Source organism: Macaca thibetana, chromosome 6, assembly GCF_024542745.1.
Source record: "Macaca thibetana thibetana isolate TM-01 chromosome 6, ASM2454274v1, whole genome shotgun sequence".
Classification (NCBI taxonomy): Eukaryota; Metazoa; Chordata; class Mammalia; order Primates; family Cercopithecidae; genus Macaca; species Macaca thibetana.
The window spans coordinates 90,893,623-90,917,003 of record NC_065583.1 but is presented as its reverse complement, the minus strand read 5'-3'; the positions used below and the strand labels follow the sequence as shown (position 1 = coordinate 90,917,003).

Below are 23,381 nucleotides of genomic sequence, written 5' to 3'. Positions count from 1 at the left end.
TACAATATAAATAATGAACATTTTTATAATCCACCCCCCAAAAAAACACAAGTGTTTGTAAGTCTGTGTAATATGATTTCTTCTTAAAATAAAAAAGTATAAATTGGTAATTTGGAATATGATTAGGTTTAGGGTAGAAGAGGATGCAAAGGTAAATAAAATATGACACTCTTTGTTATGGTTTGGCTGTGTCCCCACCCAGATTTCATCTTGAATTGTAGATCCCATAATCCCCACATGTCATGGGAGGGGCCAGATGGGAGGTAATTGAGTCATGGGGGCAGTTACCTCCATGCTGTTCTCATGATAGTGAGTGAGTTCTTATGAGTTCTGATAGTTTTTTAAGGGGCTCTTCCTCCTTCGCTCAGCACTTCTCTCTCCTGGGACATGTTTGCTGCTGCTTCTGCCATAATTGTAAGTTTCCTGAGGCCTCCCCAGCCATTAAGAACTGTGTGTCAATTAAACATCTTTCCTTTATAAATTACTCAGTCTCAGGCAGTTTTCTATAGCAGTGTGAGAACAGACTAAACACCCTTCTTAAAAAAAAAACAAAAACAGAGTAGTGGGTGATCTATGTAGTTATAAGACAAAGAATAATATTACAGATGATTTATAGAAAAGATACGATCAACTCGTCTTCACTGTGGGGACACAGGACAGAGGCAGAGGGTAGTTGGGAGGTGTTAAACTTAGTTTTGGTTTGATACATGTTTGAGGGACTGGTAGGACGTTTGTTTGGAGATATGCAGAAGTCAGTTTAAAGTGTGAGCATGATTGGGAATTTATTTCTTTAAGAATAATTATTGCCACTATAATCAGAATAGCTTGCCAGAAACTTCGAGGTAGCTCAGTGGAAGTGTCTTGATAGCTGACAATATGAGTCTTGTTCTGCAAGATGTAAATATCAATGGGGAAAGTTGTTCTGTGGCTATTATAGATTTTGGAAATGTTGAATAAAAGTTGTATTCTTTTAGGCCTTTTTAGGGTTTGTTATAGACTTTAAGTATTTTGAATATTTAAGAAGGTTGTTTAGTATCTGCACAAATGTGTTTCCTATATGTATTTCTGACAGAATTCTTTCATGTGATCAAAATGTGGGCATAGCATTGCATAGACCACACTGGGAAATATTGGTTGGAACTTAAATGAAAGGATAAGAGTTGTATAGGGAGACTTTTACAGGGACCAGGCAAAGCTGAGATTGCTCAGAGGACAGGGTTAAATCTGATATTGAAGGGAAGGAGGGAGTTGAAGTGGAAGCTTGAAGAGGAAACCAGGTGAGAATGGGAAGCTTTTTGTAGGTAAGAACAGTGCATTTGTGAGATAGGGAGCAAAGGAGAGAGAGAAGGAGGGAGAGAAAAGAGAGGAAGAAGATAAGAAGAAGATAAATTAATAGAGGTAAAATCTTAAGTATGAAAGAATGAGGTCAGAAGCATAGATGGTGGGTTGCTCTTAGAGAAGAGTATGGGTGTTCCATGTTTGGAGACAGTCTATGGAGATAGAGGTGGATAATTTTGAGGGAAGGGAAATAAAATCTTTTAAATATTTGAACTATTACAAAAATTTAAGGGTGGACAGTTAATATTGATGGGGAATCTGATGCAATAAAAAGCAAATAAGAATAAACATTCTTATTTTAAGTGTATGAAGATATACTAATTCATTTTTCAGTAACTGTTCATGCAGTAGTGTGGAGGGCATAGTTGGGAGGCAAGAACAGATTTAAAAAGGATTTACTTTTTCTTAGGAAAAAACTCACTCAAGATGGGATCCGATTTAAATGCCTTGATTTTAGTCATGTTTACTGCAGTGTATCCACGCCTTCAATTATGCCTGGCAGATAGTAGAGAGTCAGTGAGTACTTTTGGAATGCCATTGAATGATGAATGAATGTTAGACACAGCCACAGCACATCAATAGTGCCCACATGCCACACATGGCTTTCCTTTAAGCTCTTTCAAACTTGTGTCCATGAACGAAAAGACTAAGCTCTTGAAAAGACTTGGCACTAAGCCCTGTAGCCAGAGGGAGCTGCTTAGGGACCCTGTGGGCTAAAGATAGCACTAAAGAAGTGGCATAGGCATCCAGCAACATGACACAAGTATACATATGTAACAAACCTGCCCGTTATGCACATGTACCCTAGAACTTAAAGTATAAAAAAAAAAAAAAAAAAAAAAAAAAAAGAAGTGGCATAGGCAGTGGAGCATTTCTCCTCTGAAGAATTGTGCTGACCTGTGCCAGGAGTTGGGGCTAGCGAGGCACAAGGGACACAGCCTGAAGTAGCAGACCTGGACAGATGGAAGAAGACTGACTTAAGACAGGGCATCAGGTACCGGAGGTTAGTGGCAGCTGAATTACTGTAGTCTGGGAGACACCAGACATCCTTTAGGAATGCATTAGCCACTGAAATTCTTAGAGCATACAAGTAGGGGAACTCCAAGTGGTAAAAATGGATTTCCTTCCAGCATGATGCATGGCATCTTGAGTAGGATTTAATTTAATTTGGAAAATAATGGAGTGCTGACACATTTGCACTATGGGTGTTGTGGACTAGTTCATACTTGTTACATGCTAGGTATTCCAAGGAATTAATAATCTTTGTTACATCACAGCTATAAGACAATTTTAATCAAATGTATCAATCTAACCCTATTATCCCTCCAATCCCAGCAGAGTAATGAAAGAGGGTTTTGGCTGCATTTAAAACAAAAAACTCCACCAAATCCTTTAAGAACAGGAAAAGAAGAGAAACATTTAATTTTGGAATATGTGTAGGTAGTAGCTCGTGGCCATAAAAAAGCCCAAAGAGTAGAGGTTTAAGGTAAGAAAAGAAATTAGAGGGTTAGAGTAAACTTACGAAGTATGTTCATGAAAGTCAGAAAAAGTAAAGCTAGTATAGTATTAGGCATTCACTTCTCTACAAAGATGAATTTAAATCAAACCTAATGAATACCTTATTTAAAATTTTAAATAAAAAGTTTTACAAAATGTTTTGTACAGCTCTGACCCATCTAAATGATCAGTTGTTGATAAACTCTTAGGCACTCCCTAAACTGGAACATTTTCATCCCTTGACATGGAATTTTTAAATGTTCTGACCGATGTTATTAACATTTTTATAAATACATCAGTCTGAAATGAGTTTACCCTGGAGTTAGTGTCACTTCTAGAGGGTACTTAACAATCTTCAATGGATTTAGCAAAGAGTATTTTCACATTTGGTTTTTACCTGATTGATAAATGCTTTTGTAATCTTATCAAGCATTATAGAAAGTCATTAAAAAATTGATTTCAGGCTTTATCATCATATTTTTTATTTGTAAGCTTCTGTGTAACTGAGAAGTCAGAGAAGCCCAATCTCAGAGATTTTTCCTTAGAGATATAAGCATATCAAAACATTGTAGCATACTGAGATGACATGAAATCTCACAAGTTCAATGTGAGAAATAGTACTGTAAAGTCATTGGCTTCAAACTTCCTGGGATGGAAATGTTTGTAATCCAGGCTTAGGTTTTACAAGTTTGAAATTGGTGGAGGATTGTAGAAGTTGGGGGAATTATAGAGCATGTTCAGGTATTTTGGTTACAAATTAAGGTTCTTATTTTAATAGAATTTTGTACAGTCCTTGAGGCCCTGTGGAAAATTGTTAGTTGAAGGGATTGAATGTCTATAAAATACTAAATATCTTGTTTTAGTTTGGTAAATGGCTCCTGGTAGTGACAATAGATAATATGACACGCAAATACCTTGCAAATGGGAAAGAGGTAGTACTTAGCTGGACCATAAGTGATCTTCCAGAGCTTTACCTAATTCATTTGAGCATCAAATATATATTTATTATTATTATACTTTAAGTTCTAGGGTACATGTGCACAATGTGCCATTTTGTTACATAGGTATACATATGCCATGTTGCTTTGTTGCACCCATTAGCTTGTTATTTACATTAGGTATTTTTCCTAATGCTATCCCTCCCCCTTCCCCCCGCCCCACGACAGGCCCCGGGGTGTGATATTTCCCGCCCTGTGTCCATGTGTTCTCATTGTTCAACTCCCATTTGTGAGTGAGAACATGCAGTGTTTGGTTTTCCGTCCTTGTGATAGTTTGCTGAGAATGATGGTTTCCAGCTTCATCCATGTCCCTGCAAAGGACACGAACTCATCCTTTTTTATGGCTGCATAGTATTCCATGGTATATATGTGCCACATTTTCTTAATCCAGTCTATCATTGATGGACATTTGGGTTGGTTCCAAGTTTTTGCTATTGTGAATAGTGACGCAACAAACATACATGTGCCTGTGTCTTTATAGTAGCATGATTTATAATCCTTTGGGTATATACCCAGTAATGAGATTGCTGGGTCAAATGGTATTTCTAGTTCTAGATCCTTGAGGAATCACCATATATTTAGCCAGAATAATAAAATGTTTATTTTTCTTCATATCATTGGTAAATTCACACAATTCCATTTTGTGTCAAAAGTAATAAATGAAAGTGAGAACCAGAAAACCACACATTTGTGAACAAAATTAAATAAAAACCTACATCTTTTTAAAAACAAAAATTTTAAAAAAGATGCATTAAAAAACCAAACAGACAAAATATCCTTTCACTTAGAAGCAAGGGAAAACCCGGCCGGGCGTGGTGGCTCATGCCTGTAATCCCAGCACTTTGGGAGGCTGAGGTGGGTCGATGACCTGAGGTCGGGAGTGCAAGACCAGCCTGACCAACATGGAGTAATTTTGTCTCTACTAAAAAATACAAAAATTAGCCGGATGTGGTGGCGCATGCCTATAATCCCAGCTACTTAGGAGTCTGAGGCAGGAGAATCGCTTGAACCCGGGAGGCGGAGGTTGTAGTGAGCTGAGATCACGCCATTGCACTCCAGCCTGGGCAACAAGAGCGAAACTCCGTCTCAAAAAAAAAAAAAAAAAAAAAAAAAAAAAAAAAAAAACCACAAGGAGCAAGGGAAAACCAATTTTTCTAAATAAGCCTTGTGTTAAATAGGAAATCATATCTGTGGCAGTAGGCTTTTTAGAATTTCATAATATAACAGACTTTTTAGAATATCATAACACTAGGAACTCCACTTACCAAACCTGAGATGCAGCCAAAACTATACATGAAGCAAAACCATATCTTTTAAATAATAAAAAGTAACTTGGTTTTCAATTTACGAATCTTAAAAAAATACCATACTAAACCAATCAGGATAGAGAATTGATAAAGATTAAAAATGAAATTGATGAATTAGAAAACAGAAAAGCATTGGACTTAATCCCAGATCAAAATAACCAAATAAAGTCAGTAGTCTTATAACTTCATTTTACCCTGCTGGTAAGTGTCAGAGTACTCTAAGGGCATAGATGCTAGACCCTGCTGCATTTTCTTCAGTGTGAAGGTTGGAATTATCCAACTGGCCAATTAGTCTAAATTCTGGGTAACAGTTTATATCTTTAATGGCTAGAAAGTGGTTTGCAGGTGATACTGCTGGAGACTATAATTGCTTGAGGAAGCCAAGGAAATGGAGTAAAGACCATCAGTCTGTTGGGGATTGCTGGAGGCTTGGACAATAAGGGTGTGCAAGCATCACTACAACCTGGAACATTATGATCAAGAGCCTTATTAACAGAAGAAATAATGAACGTAAACACATGATTTCAGAGAGTATTTGAAGACGAAAATCTGCAATTGTCAATTAGCCTTTTGGCAACATACCTCCATAAACATATGCTGTAATGATCCTGTATTCCATAAATTCTTTTAGGCTACCATGCATGTATCCTGTTCATCTTCCAATTAGATTCCATTCCCAAGTTCTGCACATTTACAATACAACATCCTGACAATGTTTCGATGCCTGGTACAGTTTTTAATAAGTGGGTAGATGGATGGGAGGAAGTAAGTTTGTTTGATTTAACGGAAAGCAGTAAGAGATTTTCAAAAGGGGTGAGGGGTGTTATACATAATGACTTCCTTCCAAAGTATTTGATATGGAAAAGAGGGAAAGAGTAACTTTGCAGTGGAGCACCCTGACAAATACTTCCTCGGCCAGGTAACCAAGCTCAACATCAGTAGTGATAAGTTATGTTGATAGTATGTACCTTTTCTGTAAGTGATGAGAAGGTCTTTTTGCCTTTTTTGGTCTTCCCCAAAACCAATAACCCCAGTCTAATCATGAGAAAGTTATCAGACAAATCTTAACTGAGGGACATGCTCCAGAATACCTGACTGCATTCCTCAAAAGCGCCAAGGATCGAAAATAAGAAAACTCTGAGGAAATGTCACAGCCAAGAGGAGCCTAAGGAAACATGACAACCCAACGTAATGTGGTGTCCTGGATGTGATCCTGGAACAGAAAAAGAAAATTAGCTAAAAACTAAAAAAACTGGAAAAAAGTGTTGACTTTAATTAGTCAAATTGTATTATACTTTGTATTTCTATTTTGTTATAGAAATGATTAATAGACATTAAAAAATCGAGATAAAAAGTAATGGTGGTAGCTCAGCAGAAGATGGGTGGTTAAAAGATTTGTGGTGTTTAAGCCTGAAGACAGACTGGGCACGTGCAAAGTGGTGTGGCAGTGGTTTCCCTTTCAAAACACTTTCAGGGCCTCTTGATCTAACTTTTGGTGTCTATCATTTCTTTTTCTTTTTTTTTTTTTAACCTGGAGGAACCACCAATTATTACAGATGAAATACAAACATTTTTTTTCTAACCATGAAAAGTACTGTTCTCCTTCTCTGAGGTCATACATGTAGCTGGGAGGATAGGCATCTGCAAAGTTCCCAGACCTCTACCTGTGCTTCCCATGCCAGTTGCAGTGTGTAGAGGTGGCAGATACTGTGGTTCAAACTTTGGGGGTCATCCAGGAACATCAGAAATCCCAGCATTTTGTTCTTTCACATATAGTGTTGTAATTAATTTCTCTTCTGACCTTGAAGTCCATGATGAGTTTTCATTGTTCTTTTCAATTTTCCTGAGCTCTCAGTGTTTCCATCTACTTCAAACATTCCTTCACTCTAATGTTGCTACTGTGAAGGGTAGGCAGGAGATTGTGGGTGGACGGGTGGTGCTCATATAAGACAGTCCAGGATGCCCAATGCTGTTTCCTTTGGTCTCTTGACCATGTGGAGATTGAAGGTCTAGAGCCTAGAAACTGGCACTTCATGGTGCACAGAGATGGATTCCCTCATTCCCTCCCCTGGGCCTCATGAATACTTCAGTGCTATAGCTGTTCATTTTGCTTCCCTTTAACAATTGAGGAAACTCAAGGCCATGTGAAGGGAAGTGACTTGTCTAAACTTCCACAGCTGGGACGATGGCAGTGACTAGATTGGAGCCCAAGGCTGAGTGGAGTCAGTGCTTGCCTCCTGCTTTGGAGGTGACTCAGGGCTCAACACCCCAGGAGGCACTTGCAGTGTCCAGCTAAAGGCTTCATGACATCTGTGGTAGGATGCCCATCGAGGCACTGCCAGAAATTCTTCCCATTGTCCTATAAAATCAAAGTCCTGGGACACTGCATGGAGGCATTCCACAAGGTGGTGAGCATGCATGTGTGTGTATGTGCATGCACACACGTGTGGGTGTGCACATACACATGCACGCTCACCACCTTGTGAACCGCTTTTCCACTTCTGAATGACATGGAGATAAGAAATGTCTTACTTTCCTCTTTGACTCTACTCTGAGGAGACATTAGGTGGGTATAGGAGAGCAAATTCTCTGTCTAACTGGCAGCTACTGCTTAGCTCCAGGCAAGGGATGCCATGCAGAAATGTGGACCCAGATTTGCCAATTGGTAATTTTTCAAAATAATCTAGAAATCCATTTTTTAAATGTGAAATCTACAAATTTTAAATCTTGGCAAAAATGATCTTTTAGTATTGTTTTGTAAACACAGTTTGGACTAAAAGACACATATCCCTCGGCATCTGGGTTTATAACATTAAATTCCCTCTTTTGCTTTCTTTCTTACTGGCAGTGAGTGCAAATAATTCATTTAGAAAGCATAGGCACCTAGATTCTTCAATAAAAGCAGACTGTCTTCAATGAAGAGAAAGAAACTCACAAAGAATCCAAAGAAACAATTTTAAAAATTTAGATAATACTACTAAATCTCAGGAGAAAAAAATAATTTTTATTTGACTAGAGCTAATTAAAGCTGTTTTCAGTGAGATCTTAATTTCAAGAAAACTGCTTTCATGACTTTTTAAGATCTATGTAGGATTACAAAATTATGTTTGTTTGAGAAGAGTTATAGGGGGCAAAAATCTATCCTTAGATCCTTAAGACCTCTTCATAATTTGGGAAATTGTTGTGGTTGATTATTTTTGTAGATGGAGGGGTGCCATCTAATGGTGGTTTAAGAAATCTTAGTTAAACGTATGATCCTTACTTTTTAAAGGACCTAAAAGACAAGTAGTATCTTACTACTTGACAGAGATACTGTCACATACTCAGATTTATAACGTATATGAGCAAACTTTGACTTATTTTGTTGCTTCTAAATTGGCCTCAAAAGATTTAGATTAGTGAGATTTTCATTTTGTGCTTTGCAAATGTGGGAGAGAGAAAGCGCAATTGAAACCCATAATCTTCTAGAGCTCCACAGAGCCCTGGAATTAAAGCTTCTCTACACTGTTCTTCCTGTTTCCATGGTGGGCATATGTAGTCCAAATATAAACAGCTTGAATGGCTTTTGTGATCTGTTTCTTGATGACTCATGCAAGTGGGAGTACATGATCTCATGGAAAATGTCAAGCTTAAATATTCCAGAAAGAAGATAGAAATCAGAAGTCCAGTTACTTAAGTTAAAAGACTGTATGTAACCCCAGCACTCTGGAAGGCCGAGGCGGGCAGATCATGAGGTCAAGAGATCGAGACCATCCTGGCCAACATGGTGAAACCTTGTCTCTACTGAAAATACGAAAATTAGCTGGGCATGGTGGTGTGTGCCTGTAGTCCTAGCTACTCAGGAGGCTGAGGCAGGAGAATCGCTTGAACCCAGGAGGTGGAAGTTGCAGTGAGCCAAGATCGCGCCACTGCACTCCAGCCTGGTGATAGAGTGAGACTGCTTCTCAAATAATAAAATAAAAAAATAAAAAATTTTAAAAAATGACTTTATGTATTAGATCAAGTATTTACTTGCCCTGTTTCTGTTATGTAAAATGTTACTTTTCCTGGAAGTATTTATCTATACTGCATCATTGTTCATGGAAATGGCCATTGTAGAATCAGTCTTATGTATGTACCATGGCAATTTGTGATATCATGGTTACTTTTCTGAAAAATATTATTGTGTTTAGGTACATTTTTTGAAAGTTTATAAGCGTAACTCTCACACAAACATGAAATGAACGTGTCAAGATTTTATTCAACCCATTAGTTAGTGAGGAGACTAATAGAGTGTTAATACTGGTTCAAAGAGCATTTTTGGAACAAAGTATTTACAAGAAAATTAATAAAGAAATGTTAAGGTAAGGTTTCTGGGTGAGATGTAAAACTAGTTAACATCCTACCGGGAAATAAAGCTGTAACCTGTGGATTATCTGTTTCACTGTACAAAAATTACTTGCACATTTCAGCCAAGTAAAATGATGAAAAAAAAAAAAAAAGAAAAAAGTACTTGCACTTTTATAGGACAAATTTTTCCAAATTTACATGTGACTTCACTAAGTCTGAGATCTTTTATCAATGGTAAACAATTGTTGATTTGACTAAGTGTGTTTTATTGAGTGGGTCTGTGTCCTGTATGATCATTAAAAGCATAGTCCAAACACTACTCTTTGGCTTGTATTCAAGTTTTGGATACCCTAAGAAAAAATCAAACGTGAGCCTCATGTCTGTGCCTGTGCCATTGTCAGAGTAAAATAACTGTATTTGTCTGAATCTGACAAAACTAAATAAGGCAAGGGAGGATGAAGAGAGTCTCTTGCTTTCTTTTTCTATACCGTGCTTTTCCTACCTTCTCATTACTCTAAGAAGGTGGGTTAATGTATTTCTTTACTTGGTTTTTCATTAAATAAGTATGTCTTGAGGGTCATCGTATACCAGGGACTGTACTAGATGGTGGGTAGGTAAAGCTATTCAAGATGGGCAAGGTCATTATCCTGCAGGCGTTTTTGTTCTAAGGAAAGAAACACAATAAATGCAAATTGTGACAACTACATAGAAGGAAACAAAAGGGCATTGTTTAAAAGAGGAATATTAGGCTCCCAGGTAGATATTAGTGTTGTAAATGTATTTATTGTCTCAGCTACACACCATAATTATTGTAGAACTCATCAATAAAATGGCAGTTTCCATTGACTTTCACTACACCTATCCGTTCATTCTCCAGGGAAGGGTAGACACAATTATGGTAATTTACACTTTCCTAGACCACATGTTGTCAAATGCACATCAGTCAAAAGTGGTTGCCCTCTACACCTGGGGGGCAGCAGACATCCTGGTATCCCCCTTTATATCATCCTGGGATTTCCTTTGATGCTTTGCTGTGTTTGACTCTTGATTACTGATCCTGTCTTTTCTTCTTTCTTAGTTTACTTGGTTTATTCCCTTGTTTTGATGGAGAACACCCTCCAGGAACATATTTAGAAAGGGTATGTAGAGACGAAAGTTTTAGGTCTTGTATATTAGGAATTATCATGACATTATCCTTCCACTTAACGAATAGTTTCATTGGGTATAGAATTTTAACTATTAACTTCAGGTAGTTACCTTTAATGTAGCACTTTACAGAAAAACATTTTCAAACAATTAGATAAACCTCCAAGGGCAAAAGGAAGGCGAGAAGAAACAATTGCAACTCAGTTCTGGAGCCAGAAGGCAGATGGATGAGTAGTGATTCCCTTAGCAGACCCAAGAAAGCTTAGCAGTAAGCAAGGAGGCTGAGAAATAGTCAAATTTATATAGAAATCACCACTAAAGGCACAGGAAATAATAGTATCAGGTACCTTTACAACTTTGGTGGTGTGTGAGCAACTAGATGGGGAGAAAACTGCTCCAGGATATCCTTAAAATCATCATCCCTTCCATCCTGTGCTGCTGCTGACCTCCTGCTTACCCCTCCAAATCTGGTGTTCATTCTCTAGGAAAGGTAAAACAGGATCTCTTGAACGATGATGTGAGCCATGTTTGTGGGTTAGGATCCCTAAGCAAAACAGGGGATTAAGTGACCATATGATGACTGAATTCAGAGAGTCCAGTTTTTTACCACTTTCTATTGGGTCCCAGATGTCTTGGTAATTATATCTGTATCCTTTAGATGGGAGTATGGAAGATTCTTCTTTGGGGAAACTGATCGATGTAAGAGTAAAGTTTTTTCTATAGATACTAAAATTGGGACTTTCTAATAAGTGGTTCACTCGTTCACCCAAAGTTGACAAGCCACATTCTTCTACACATGCTCAGAACTTTCAAATACTATTTTGGTCTCTTATCCTTGATCATATGAAGATATGAAGATCCAGATATTCAGAGCATCCAGTCATCAGTTTAGTCTCATAATTTTAAGTATATACAGATGATCAAGAATTACCAGATATAGAAGATAGATTCCAGAATAAATAACAAATTTTGTTTTTGTTAATTTAGAGGTAACAAAGAATATAAAGAGGGAAGATTTTTTAAAAAATCAGTATTTTCTAAGATATTTTACAAAACCATTGGATTAATAGAAAAATAACAGGATACTGTTAAATTCTTAGAAATTGAAAACATGATAGCATGAATTAAAAAATACTAGGATAATTGAAATTTAATGTGAATTAAATTCTTGGAAAGCAGAGCAAAAATAAAAGAATTGGAAATTAGAGAGAATAAGATATAAGAAAATGAGAGAACCATCCTCAGAATAGCAGTACCAAATAATAGGAATTCTGGGAGAGAGATCAGTGAAAATGGAGTTGGGGCAGAAATCATTGTGAAATAATAAAGGAAACTGTCTGTCTGAAGGATATGAGTGGCACATTGAAGGGAATTTACAGAGTGTTCAGCCAAATGGGCAAGAATGAACTAATTCCAAGATACATCATTCTGAAGTTTCAGAACACTTTACAATGAGATGAACCTTCCAGAGGGCGGACAGCACAATCAGAACGGGTCACAAACACTTCAGAATCAAAACAATTTTAGATTTTTTAGTAGCAACACTAGGTGTTTGAAAACAGTGGACTGAGGCTTTCAAAATTCTGAAAGAACATTATTTTTACCTACAATTCTATACTCAGTTAAACCGTTAGTTAAGTGGAAGGATATTATTGTGATAATTCCTAACATACAAGACCTAAAACATTTATCTCTACATATGCTTTCTCAGGATGTTACTGGAGAGTTTTCTCCATCAAAACAAGGGAATAAACCAAATAAACTAAGAAAGAAGAAAATATGGGATTAACAGAGAATGAAACACAGGAAAGGATTCAAAGGGATTCCAGGATAATAGAAACAGGGATCCCAGCATGACTGTTGCCCATCATGTGTAGAGGACAAACACTTTTGATTGATGTAGGTTTAAGTTACCATAATTGTGTCAGCTGTTCCCCAAGAGTGAATCGGTGGGTGTAGTGAAAGTCAATGGAAACTGGCATTTTATTGATGAGATATACAATGATGATGGTATGTGTCTGAAACAATAAACATATTCCTAACACAAAGGTCTACATGGAAGCCTGGTATTCCTTTGTTAACTGACATCTTGGAAAGGTGTGCTGATTTATATAGTCTGTTTTCTGTAGGAATACATATATGTACACACACACACACAGATTTCTATGGTCTGTCTTCTGTAGAAATACATATATGTCTGTATATATATACACATGCATAAACAATCTCTTGAGAGATATAAATGAAGTTGATAACTGGGATTCACTGTGGGTAGGAGCAGCATATGGCTGGTGGAGGGTACTGTGAGGGAGGCTTATTTTTTACTGTTTATCTTTTTGTTCTTTTTAAATATTTTGCCACGTGCGTATATAAGGTATTTAAAAATGAATAAAATAAAATGTATTTCTTAAAAATTGAAGATAAAGACAAATGACATTAACTACAGTCTGAGTAAGAGACTATTCGTTTTATTTATTACTTTAAAAATGTTTAGCACTTATTCTATTTGTAACATTAGAGTACTTTGTTTTTGGAAGTTGTAAATTTAAATTCTGTTTTGGTTTGGGAGAGGGCAAAGGTCATTTTTTTTGGTAGTTCTTGCCAAATACAAATAAGACAGATTAAGAATTCTTAGAAGCTGAATAATTGATGATAGGAACGATGAAGCTTCTCTTGTTCCACAGGAGTAATTCTATAGTTTTAGAATGCCCCTTAGTAGATGTAATAGAATTCAAGTAATTCTAAACTTGAAAACCTTGTTCCTTTAGGATCATATTTTCAGTATTAATTACCTGGTGGTCACTCCGTGGGAAGATGCTTGCTATGGCATTGACAAGGCAAAAGATGAAGCTAAAAGGTCAATGCATTCATTCAGTTCTGCACTAGTAATGTTTGTCTTTTCAGGTCCTTGTCCCATCACTCATAGATACTGTACAGTTGTTTATTCTGAAATGTAAAGAGATGGAGTTAACTTTCAAATTGAGGGAAGGTTTTTTTAATCGAAGTTGATTAATGCAAAATTAATTGAATTATGATTTTCTTTCATTGTCTTCTATTGGGTCCTAATTCTTATTTTTTTATTTTACTCTCTTCCTTATTCTACTCTGTTTCTGCATAGTTATTGAGACATAGAAAAAAACACTCTTTGACTCTTTCATTTTAATCAGAATATGCTCTACCTATTACATTTCCTTAGGGGCCCATCACTTGTTTGAGACAAGATGGGAGGAAGGTACTGTCCTAGATAAACAGAATTTAAATTTATTGGTTATAATGAACATTGTTGATGAATTTTATAGTATTTGATGCTTTTATGGGCTAAGTAATCCAGGTAAAAAATAAAGCAGGGAAAATAGGATTATGTTTTTAAACAGGAACAATGAAGCATCCTGAGAAACAGCAATAGGAATAAATTAATGTCAGACTAATGTAAAGAAGCAAGATATTGGGGTTCCTTGGTGACAATCAGAAGGGGCTTAGCTTTTTCAGACACTGAGTCAGTATGGTACATTCTTGTCCTGCTGTGTTCCATTCTGAAGACATCCTTAGTTTGTCTAAGTGTCCTATTAGTCATTGCCAGTTATGAGCTGGAGGGGAAAATATTAGACTGTGAGTACAGATGGTGGTAAGAATTGCATGGGAACAGAAGATAGCTAGCATGGCATCCTTTCATGAATGCTTAGAGAAGAATAATACTGTTGAATGTTATAGTGGGACAGAGGGGACTTTCCAGTTTGTTTATCGTAATATGAGTTTTCAGTATCACAAACTGGAGATAGGCGGATAAATATTGATGTTGAAAGCAACAGAAAACCCAACCCAATCCAGCTAGAGCACAAAATGTAATTTATTGTCTCATTAACTGGAAAATCCAGGATAAAGCTGAATTCAAGAGCTTAAGCTTGATTATCAAAATGTGGCTCCTTTCATCCCCTTGGCTCTGTCTTTGGCTGTGTTTGTTTCATTTCCAGACTGTGGGAGAACTTGCCCCAATTATCACAATCCCAAATACAGTGGTAGAGGGAATTTCCATTTTTATGCTTAAGGGAAAGTTTCCTAATTGTGTCTTCTGTCTTCTTGGCTTTGACTGACCTGATCTGAATGGCCAACCCTATGATTCTGTTTGAGCCAAGGAACATATTTTAAGTATCTTTGTGTCCTCGGTGATAGATTAGCACAGGGTGTTGCATGACGTACAGGTACACAATATACAACTGTTATATTAAACTGTAAGCTGCTTTTCTGAAAACAACGATTTTACATTGTAAGAGCTGCTCTAATATAGTCCAGAAGGTAATTCTGAATTTTTTTTTTGGAGCAAAATTAGGTGACTTGTTGGAGAGACTGAATATGATTACTAGAATTCAAGAATTTGAGATTTTCTGCCTGTGTGCTATCAGGACTTATCAAAATCTCACAGTAGAATTCAGGAAATAAGAAGCAAGAAATTAAATTACATATCATCTTAGCATGATAAGAGATCTATTAAGAGATTAGGGAAGAAAGAGTTTTAATTTCTTTTGAATCATACAAAACAAAAGTGAGAGGTGCGAGGAGAACATGGATGATAGCTGGAAATGAGAGGACTTGAATATTGGAATGTCATCCCATTAGAGAAGAAGAATGATGTCAGTGAAGCAATTATTCTTTCACAATTGCAACAGAATACAAATTATGCACATCATGATCTTAAAACATACGTTTGAAATTCATTTTATAGAGAAGTTTAAAAATAAGTGGTCTGACGGGGCATGAAAAAATTTTGTTAAATCTAATAAGAGAAAAAAATGACCTAAAATAGATTTAAGACTTATGCACTGCATCATTTATTACTAATGCCTTGTCTTCTGAGTTTTATTTAAAAAAAAAAACGGAATTCCAAAGATTAGATTTTTAGTATGATAGAGGGAAGTGTACCAAGCTACTCTAAAAAATAAACTATTCAGCATTTGTGTAATTATGCGTGTCTTGTAATGGGAACTTCATTTTCAAAGCTTTTTTTAATCTTTAAATTCTATTGAATGCCAATTTTGCCCCAACAACTTTTCATACAGTGTGAAAAGATGAAAGCAAAGGAGATGCAATTATCAATGATGTCACAGAATTTGAGGCATTTCCAATCATGCCTGTGTGCTCATTTTGCATAATCTCAGAACTCACTGATGTGGACCAATTTCAAATGAATTTATTGACTTAAACACAGGATCTTGGAGCTCTAATTGCCTGGGAAACTGTAAGAATGCAGCATTTGAGCTATTGGTCCTGACATAAAAAGATGCTGTTAAATATTTAAAGTAGTCAAGAAAACTGTAGTGTCATTTAAATAAATGTAATGTTTATTAGAATAATAAAGTGAAACTTTTAGGAGATTCAAAATTATGCATTCTTATGGGAGTTTTGGTTATTGTGCATGAGCTTGAAATATCTGAATGCTTGGAAACGTAGCATAAATGATCTATCATATTATTCAAGGTGGTGGTGTGTGATTTGTTGAAATAAAATGTAAATGGCAGTATGGTGTGGTTATTGGGTAGAGAGTTTGGAGTTAGCCTTCAAAGCCTACATAGCCACTTAACTGAATAATATTGCATATGTTAACTAACCCATTTCTGCTTTAGTTTTCTCAGCTATAAAATGGTACTAATGCTATGCTCACCTTCTTCATAGAGATATTGTAAGGATTAAATGTGTTAATGTACATAAAGTACCTTAAAACAGTGCTATATAAGCATTTGCTGTTATGATCACTCTGTAAAAGGCATTACAGCTTTTATTCAGAATGCACAAAATCTTAAAATGCGATATCAGAATATGAAAAAACATATGAGGAAGTTTGCACATATAGCATTGAAAAAGTTCAGTAGTTAACTCATAACTACAAATGTGACCTTTTGTATGTTCACTCCAGGACACACTTCTAACACTATTCCTCACACTCTAGGACAGTAATTCTTAAAGTGTATTATACCAAGGATCAGTTGCATCAGAATTAATAGGGCTACTTGTTTTAAATGCATATTCCTGGGCCTCACTCTAGACTCACCAGATCAGAATTTTTGAGAGTGAGAATTTGCATTTTAACGAATGCCTGAGGTGATCTTTATGCCGGACAGATTTTGAGAACTGTTCTTACTTGTTTGTGATTCCCTCTACTCATGCTGTAATCTCACTTTCACTCTGTCTCACATTGCACTTCAGATGTCTTATTTCTCTCAGTTCACGGTTCTATCACATCTCCCGTTCAAGGACTTTAGATTTTTCTTTCAAAATCACAGTAGACCATAGTTGATTTCTTTTTCTTTCACATCCAAAGCCTAGGTTGCCACCTTCTTTCTCCCTCTTCCATTTTGTATGCTCTTCATTGTACTTTGTTCATTTCCTTCCCACTATTTGTCCTAAGTGGGGTGTAAAATCATTCTGGCTTTGGGATTCCATAAAAAGACCTTCACTTGGCTTTGGTTTAGCTCAGAACTGCTCCCACTTTCCTGTCTCACAAATGCTTTGCTTTTTTCCCTTCCCTTTCTCTCATCTTTTTCATTTCCTTTCTTTCCATGAACATTACTGGATTAGAAGACAGGGAAGAGTTTGCAGCTGGTCAAGGAAAACTGTTTTATTTCTTCTTCAGATTTCATTAGTCTTCTGGCAGGTTTGCCTGGAGAGAAGAAGGGACAGGTACAAAAGAAGTCCCAATCCTTCAGCATCTCTGTCCCTGTTAGCTTATATCCCTTTCCTGGACTCCATTTGAACTCAGCATCCCTGTCTGGGTTTTGCAGTCAGAAGTGTGTGAGACATCATTGAGCAGTCTCAGACTGCATTATCCGTATATACTTAACTGAGAACGTTGCATTTAAATCCTAAAATATATCAGGAACTCATGTATTTGGTGTGTCTAAATATAAAGCCATGTGTAGCCAAGTGGAAACATCACAAACAAGAAAATTTTATTACTTCTTGGCCAAGGTAAAGATTAATAGGAAGCATTTTGGCTCATAGAATATGTAATGCAGCTCTTTAAAACACGTGAACTTTTTATGTTCGTGTGACTGATCACATAGATCCATTGGAATCTTAATGATCCATGAGGGAAATTGTTCACATTTTTAGAGGTACATCTACATTACAAAACAGCAGCATTTTCAGGAGACCACTGCACTGTTGTGCTTTTGAAAGCTCTTGAATCCCAGAGTGCTGAAAGTAGGAACAATATTGATGACTCATACATATACATATCGTAGTAAAAAAAAAAAAAAGTATCATGAAAAAAAGGAAATATACACTTTGATAAACTTGCTTATTTTAAAGCAACATGAACATTTTCTTAGATGTGGTCTTAGTATTTTAGCTAGTAAAATGAAAGAAATTTAAGTCCTGGAAATTTATCCCTTCTTTGAGAGGCTTAGAATTTCCTTGCAACGACTAAGAATTAAAAAAAATTCTCAAAGGAGACAAATTTAAGGAAAAAGTAAACACCAACCAAGAAATCAATTTGTTGCTAGAAATGTAGCTTCAACTGTTTCAGTTTTGGCTGGTATTTCATAGTTTTATTTGTATAAATATGGTCTTTAATTAAATTTCCATGTTGCTGCTTAGGTTTTTCTTAAAGTGTGGATGTCAATAAATTTTTTACATGAACTAAATTTAATAAGTAAGTTTAACTTATAACTATTATCTTGGTATAGAAGCTAAAAAGCAAAAAGTATTTCTGAATGGTAGAAAAAGAACCGTAAGAGTACAATCGTGATTTTTTTAACTTCTGTCATCACACATCTGAGTTTGATGGCTTAGTAGTTGACATATTTTTGTCTTAGTTGTTTGCTGTCTAACTTTTCATACTGTGTTTATGTCTGTAAACATCACAATCTAATGAAAATAGATTAGATATATTTTGTGAATTTTATACATATATACATTTTGTTTTGTTTTGTTTTGTTTTAGGGATGCCCTTTGCATCTTTATTAGTAAATCTTCTTTCAGCTTTACTCATCCTGTTTGTGTTTGGAGAAACAGAAATAAGATTTACTGGACAAACCGAATTTGTTGTTAATGAAACAAGTACAACAGTTATTCGTCTTATCATTGAAAGGATAGGAGAGCCAGCAAATGTTACTGCAATTGTATCGGTAAGAAATTATTATAGTTCTATTTTTACTGAAATAGATATGAAATTTCTTAGTTTTAATGGCAAGGAATTTTTTTTTCCGTTTGAGATTTTGAGCAGTTTCATTATGGTAAATGATAGATGATTTGCACATAACACTATTCCATTTTTATCTCTTATAGGTTTATAGAGTGCTCCAACATAACCATGTGCATTTGACAGTACTATTTTTAAAGATATAGACTGATCATTTTATAGTGTTCATATATTTATTTTAGAACAAGAACTTTTCATTTTGGGTAATTTGGATTGTAGTTATCTCTGCTCAGATACACTATCTATTGTAAGGTGGTGTAGAGAAAATGTATGGAATATTTAAAAGTAGAAAACTGACAATAGTAAAAAAAACTTTAGTTATGTCTGAGAACTCTTTTAGTGGGAAAAATTAAGAATATTAACTTAAGTGAATGTTAGGTAGAATTTGTTAAACTATAGATCTACCTTGCACACAGTTTAGTTACTGGGTGGATTGTGTGTGCGTGAGTGTGTATCTACTTTTAACCAGAAAGTTATGTTATATGACCACTAAGAACATTGCTATATTTGAGTCTCAAAGTACTTAAACATTTTGTTTGTAAAAATAAAATTTTAAGTAGTAGGTTTAATAATCACATTATGAAATATTATAAAAAGAGAAGATGCAGAAAAATGACCTATGAACAAATCCAATGCTATAATTTTAGTTATTTGTGACATACAGCTATATAGAGAAATTATTTTTAGAGTATGCATTATATTAGATAATCTTTTTCACATAATTTTCATTGAATCTTAACAATTTTTTCAGATTCCTTTATCATTTTCACAACTTTTCTTGATGGTGTTGTAATTACTTCCTTATCATTCTTCCTTTTCATTGAGGTTGCTTCTAATTTTTACTACTATGAATGTTATTCTGGTGAATATATATATGTGTATATATTTTGATTTTTACTTATTTTGAATTGTTAATTATTTGATTAATTTGCATTTGATTAATGAAATTGATGAAATGATTTTCATAGGCTGAATTACTGTGCTTTTCTGTTTGTTTCAGTGGCTCTTGATAATTCTTTCTTAAAGTTTGTGTCATTTTCTATAGTAAGGTATATTTCCAACACCCTTGACAACTTACTTGGATTTCTCAACTATTTAAAACTTATTTTTATGTATGAGAACTAGGAATTGACTAAAATTTCCCTGTACATGTTTTTTATTGGTACTAAATCAAATATTTTTTCTAGTAGTTAAATTACTCATTTTGTGCTGTTTGGTGAAAGAGATCGCATGTTGATCTGCACAAGGTCATGCAGAATCTTACTAATAATGTGGAGACTCTTACTAGTCATGCTGATTTTACAGAATAAGATCTTAAAGAGTTAAGGAGAAGTTTATGATGACTAAAACATTTGAAATGCTAAAAGAATTAGATCTTTATTGGAGATGTGGGAGAATATGAGTACAACTTTAGGTTGAGTTTGGGAAAGAGCAGTTTCTTTGAAACAGATAGAGAAATAATTGATTTTCCTGACACATTTTTTGTCAGGCCACATACACCTCTTTCTTTTCCTTCTCTCTTTTTTGTCGATATATAATTGTTGTACGTATTTTGGGGGGTATATGTGATATTTTAATATTTGTATACAATGTGTAATGATCAAATTAGGGGAATTGGGATATCCCTCACTTCAAACATTAATTTTTTCTTTGTGTTGGAAGCATTACAATTCCCCTCTTCTATCTATTTTGATATATTAAATTATTTGATACAATAAATTAATGTTAACTATAATTTTCCTACTGTACTATCGAATATTGGAACCCATTCCTTCTGTTTTTGACTCCTTAACCAACTTCTATTCATTGTCCTCTTCCCTTCTCAGCCTCTGGTAACCACCATTCTACTCTCTACCTCCATCAGATCCACATTTTTAGCTGGATGAGAATGTGTGGATGAGAAGATGCAATATCTATCTTTCAGCGCCTGGCTTATTTCACTTAACATAATGACCTCTTTTTACATTCATGTTGCTGCAAATGAAAGGATTTCGTTCTTTTTGATGGCTGAATAATATTCTGTTGTGTTGCTTTGCATATATACAACATTTTTTTGAGAATTTTAGTTATAATTTGTCTTCTTGTTAGGTTTGCTGTAGTCTACTCCAGATCAATCAAGAGCAGAGAAAAAAATTCACATAATTGCTTTCCTATATATTATTATTTTTCTGTGTAATATTTGTTTTCATTTCACAACATGAACAAATGATTTTGTTTAGAATCATTTCTTTTTTCTTTTTTTTTTTTGAGGCGAAGTCTTGCTCTGTTGCCCAGGCTGGAGTACAGTGGTGCGATCTCAACTCATTGCAACCTCTGCCTCCCGGGTTCAAGCGATTCTCCTGCCTCCGGAGTAGCTGGGACTACAGACGCACACCACCACGCCCAGCTAATTTTTGTATTTTTATTAGAGACGGGGTTTTACCATATTGGCTAGGCTGGTCTCAAACTCTTGACCTTGTGATCCGCCCACCTTGGCCTCCCAAAGTGCTGGGATTACAGTAGTGAGCCACTGAGCCTGGCCTAGAATCATTTGTTTATTTCTGAAGATAAGTTTTTTCAGTTGTTAAATATTTATGATTTTTGTTTTTGTACACTCTGTTGATAAATATAAAAGTCACTTGATTTATGCTTTTTCTCTTGATTGCTGTAATTAACATCAGTTTTACTTGTCCTAATACTGTGTTAAGTAAGAATGATCTATATTTTGCATTTCATAGCTGTATGGAGAGGACAGTGGTGACTTTTTTGATACATATGCTGCAGCTTTTATACCTGCTGGAGAAACAAACAGAACAGTGTACATAGCAGTATGTGATGATGACTTACCAGAGCCTGATGAAACTTTTATTTTTCACTTAACATTACAGGTAAGTCCATGTTTCCTCCTTATAGAAATTATAAGGAGGACTTATAAAACTTGTAAAAATCTTTTAGTGCTTAACAACGTATCTATCTAGAGATGAGCCAATTCAGATAACTGGTGGTGGTATTCGTAGAATCCAGAACTGACAACCTCTTCAGCATTTCCATAATCTGGTTATTCCTTGATCTTGTTCAGAAATTCCACAGCTAGTTTTTGAATCCATTCACCTTACTCGGGAATTGCCGTGACACTTGCTCCAGAAAACTTTGCCTTCCCTTTGGCCTTTTTTTCTTTTATTCCTCGCCTGCTACCAGATATGCAAAGAATGACTGTGACTTCTGAGTTCAAAGGACGAGGATACAAAAAGCAGGCATGGAAGTGGGAGGTCCCTGTGACTTAAATTCAGAGTACCGCTGGGTAAAAAAACTTGAGTAGTCTTAGGTTTAATTGAACTTTATGGCTTCATCTATTAGGTTGAGGCAATGACTCACAACATTCTGGTGGTTTTTTCTAAAGAGCATTAAGAATTTTTTTTTTTTTAATAATTGTGTCACTACCATTAAAATATTTGTGAAAATGACACTTGAAACAGTTATGTTTTGCTCTTTTAAGTCATTCTTTAAAAAATATACTTTTGTGCTGCTCTTGAACATCTGTGCAAATGTTACAGAAAACTCTGCATTTTATAAACATAGTTTTAATGTTTTATCTTCAATTTGGTTCTGTGATTCATAGAATAACTAATTCTAAAGTTCCAGTACCTTCAATAGCATGAGAAAAATTACATTGAATTTTGTACTGTGTGTGTACTTAATTCTGTTATATTAGTGACAACATAGTAATTATAACTAATTTATAATATAGTATTACTAGCCAGTGATGATTTATAATTATACTATCATATATTATTAAGAGTCAGTGACTTATGCTTTTCAAAACTTTTTTGAAAATTTTTCATTTGGAACTTCTTAACCATATTGATGTAATTGGAATGTTTACTTAATCTGTACATTAAGATTACATATGTATTTTTATTATATTCTGAATAACTACTTGAAGACAAATTCTACAAAAATAAATATTTAATTTATTATTTTATTTTTAATTCATTATTTTATTTTTGGGATTTTATTTTAGAAACCTTCAGCAAATGTGAAGCTCGGATGGCCAAGGACTGTTACTGTGACAATATTATCAAATGACAATGCATTTGGAATTATTTCATTTAATATGGTATGGACACAATTTGATGATACTTGTGGTTGCTAGATAATAGTTTATTAAATTTTAAAAATTAGTTTTCATGATGTTAGCAGTATCATGCTGTCTTTTGATATTTAAATAAAATTTGCTTTAACTTTATCTCGGTTTCACATTCTGTAGACCATTCATTTGTTCTACCCAAGATGTTTGTGAATTGAGGAGGCTTGTATGATCGTGGTCATCTGTTGTCCTAATCTCTTTTTGCTGATTGTTCCACCTGACTCCTTTGTTTCCACTTTTGTCTTTAATTCAGATATACCACCCATTGCTTTTGCCTGATTTCCCCAAATGTCACCTAAATAAAGTGTTGATTGTTTGTCAGACTCTTCTGAAAGTTTGGAGTTAATGGGAGATGAGAAAGCATATTGAAATAATACTTTTCAAAAAACTTACTATGAACTTAAATTGAATAGCAGGTGTTACATCTCTTTAAAATTCTGTAGTCA

General features: G+C 35.2%; 1 protein-coding gene across 5 annotated transcripts in view; it reads left to right on the top strand.

Moving 5' to 3' along the window:
- The window catches only part of ADGRV1 (adhesion G protein-coupled receptor V1), a 593,679-nt gene that overhangs the window by 29,441 nt on the left and 540,857 nt on the right, over nt 1–23,381 (top strand). For all 5 annotated transcript variants that reach the window (XM_050795448.1, XM_050795446.1, XM_050795449.1 and 2 more), the window contains exons 2-4: nt 18,551–18,735; nt 21,527–21,676; nt 22,810–22,905. In XM_050795448.1, coding sequence (XP_050651405.1) covers nt 18,551–18,735; nt 21,527–21,676; nt 22,810–22,905 — 431 coding nt within the window. The remainder of the gene's footprint in view (nt 1–18,550; nt 18,736–21,526; nt 21,677–22,809; nt 22,906–23,381) is intronic.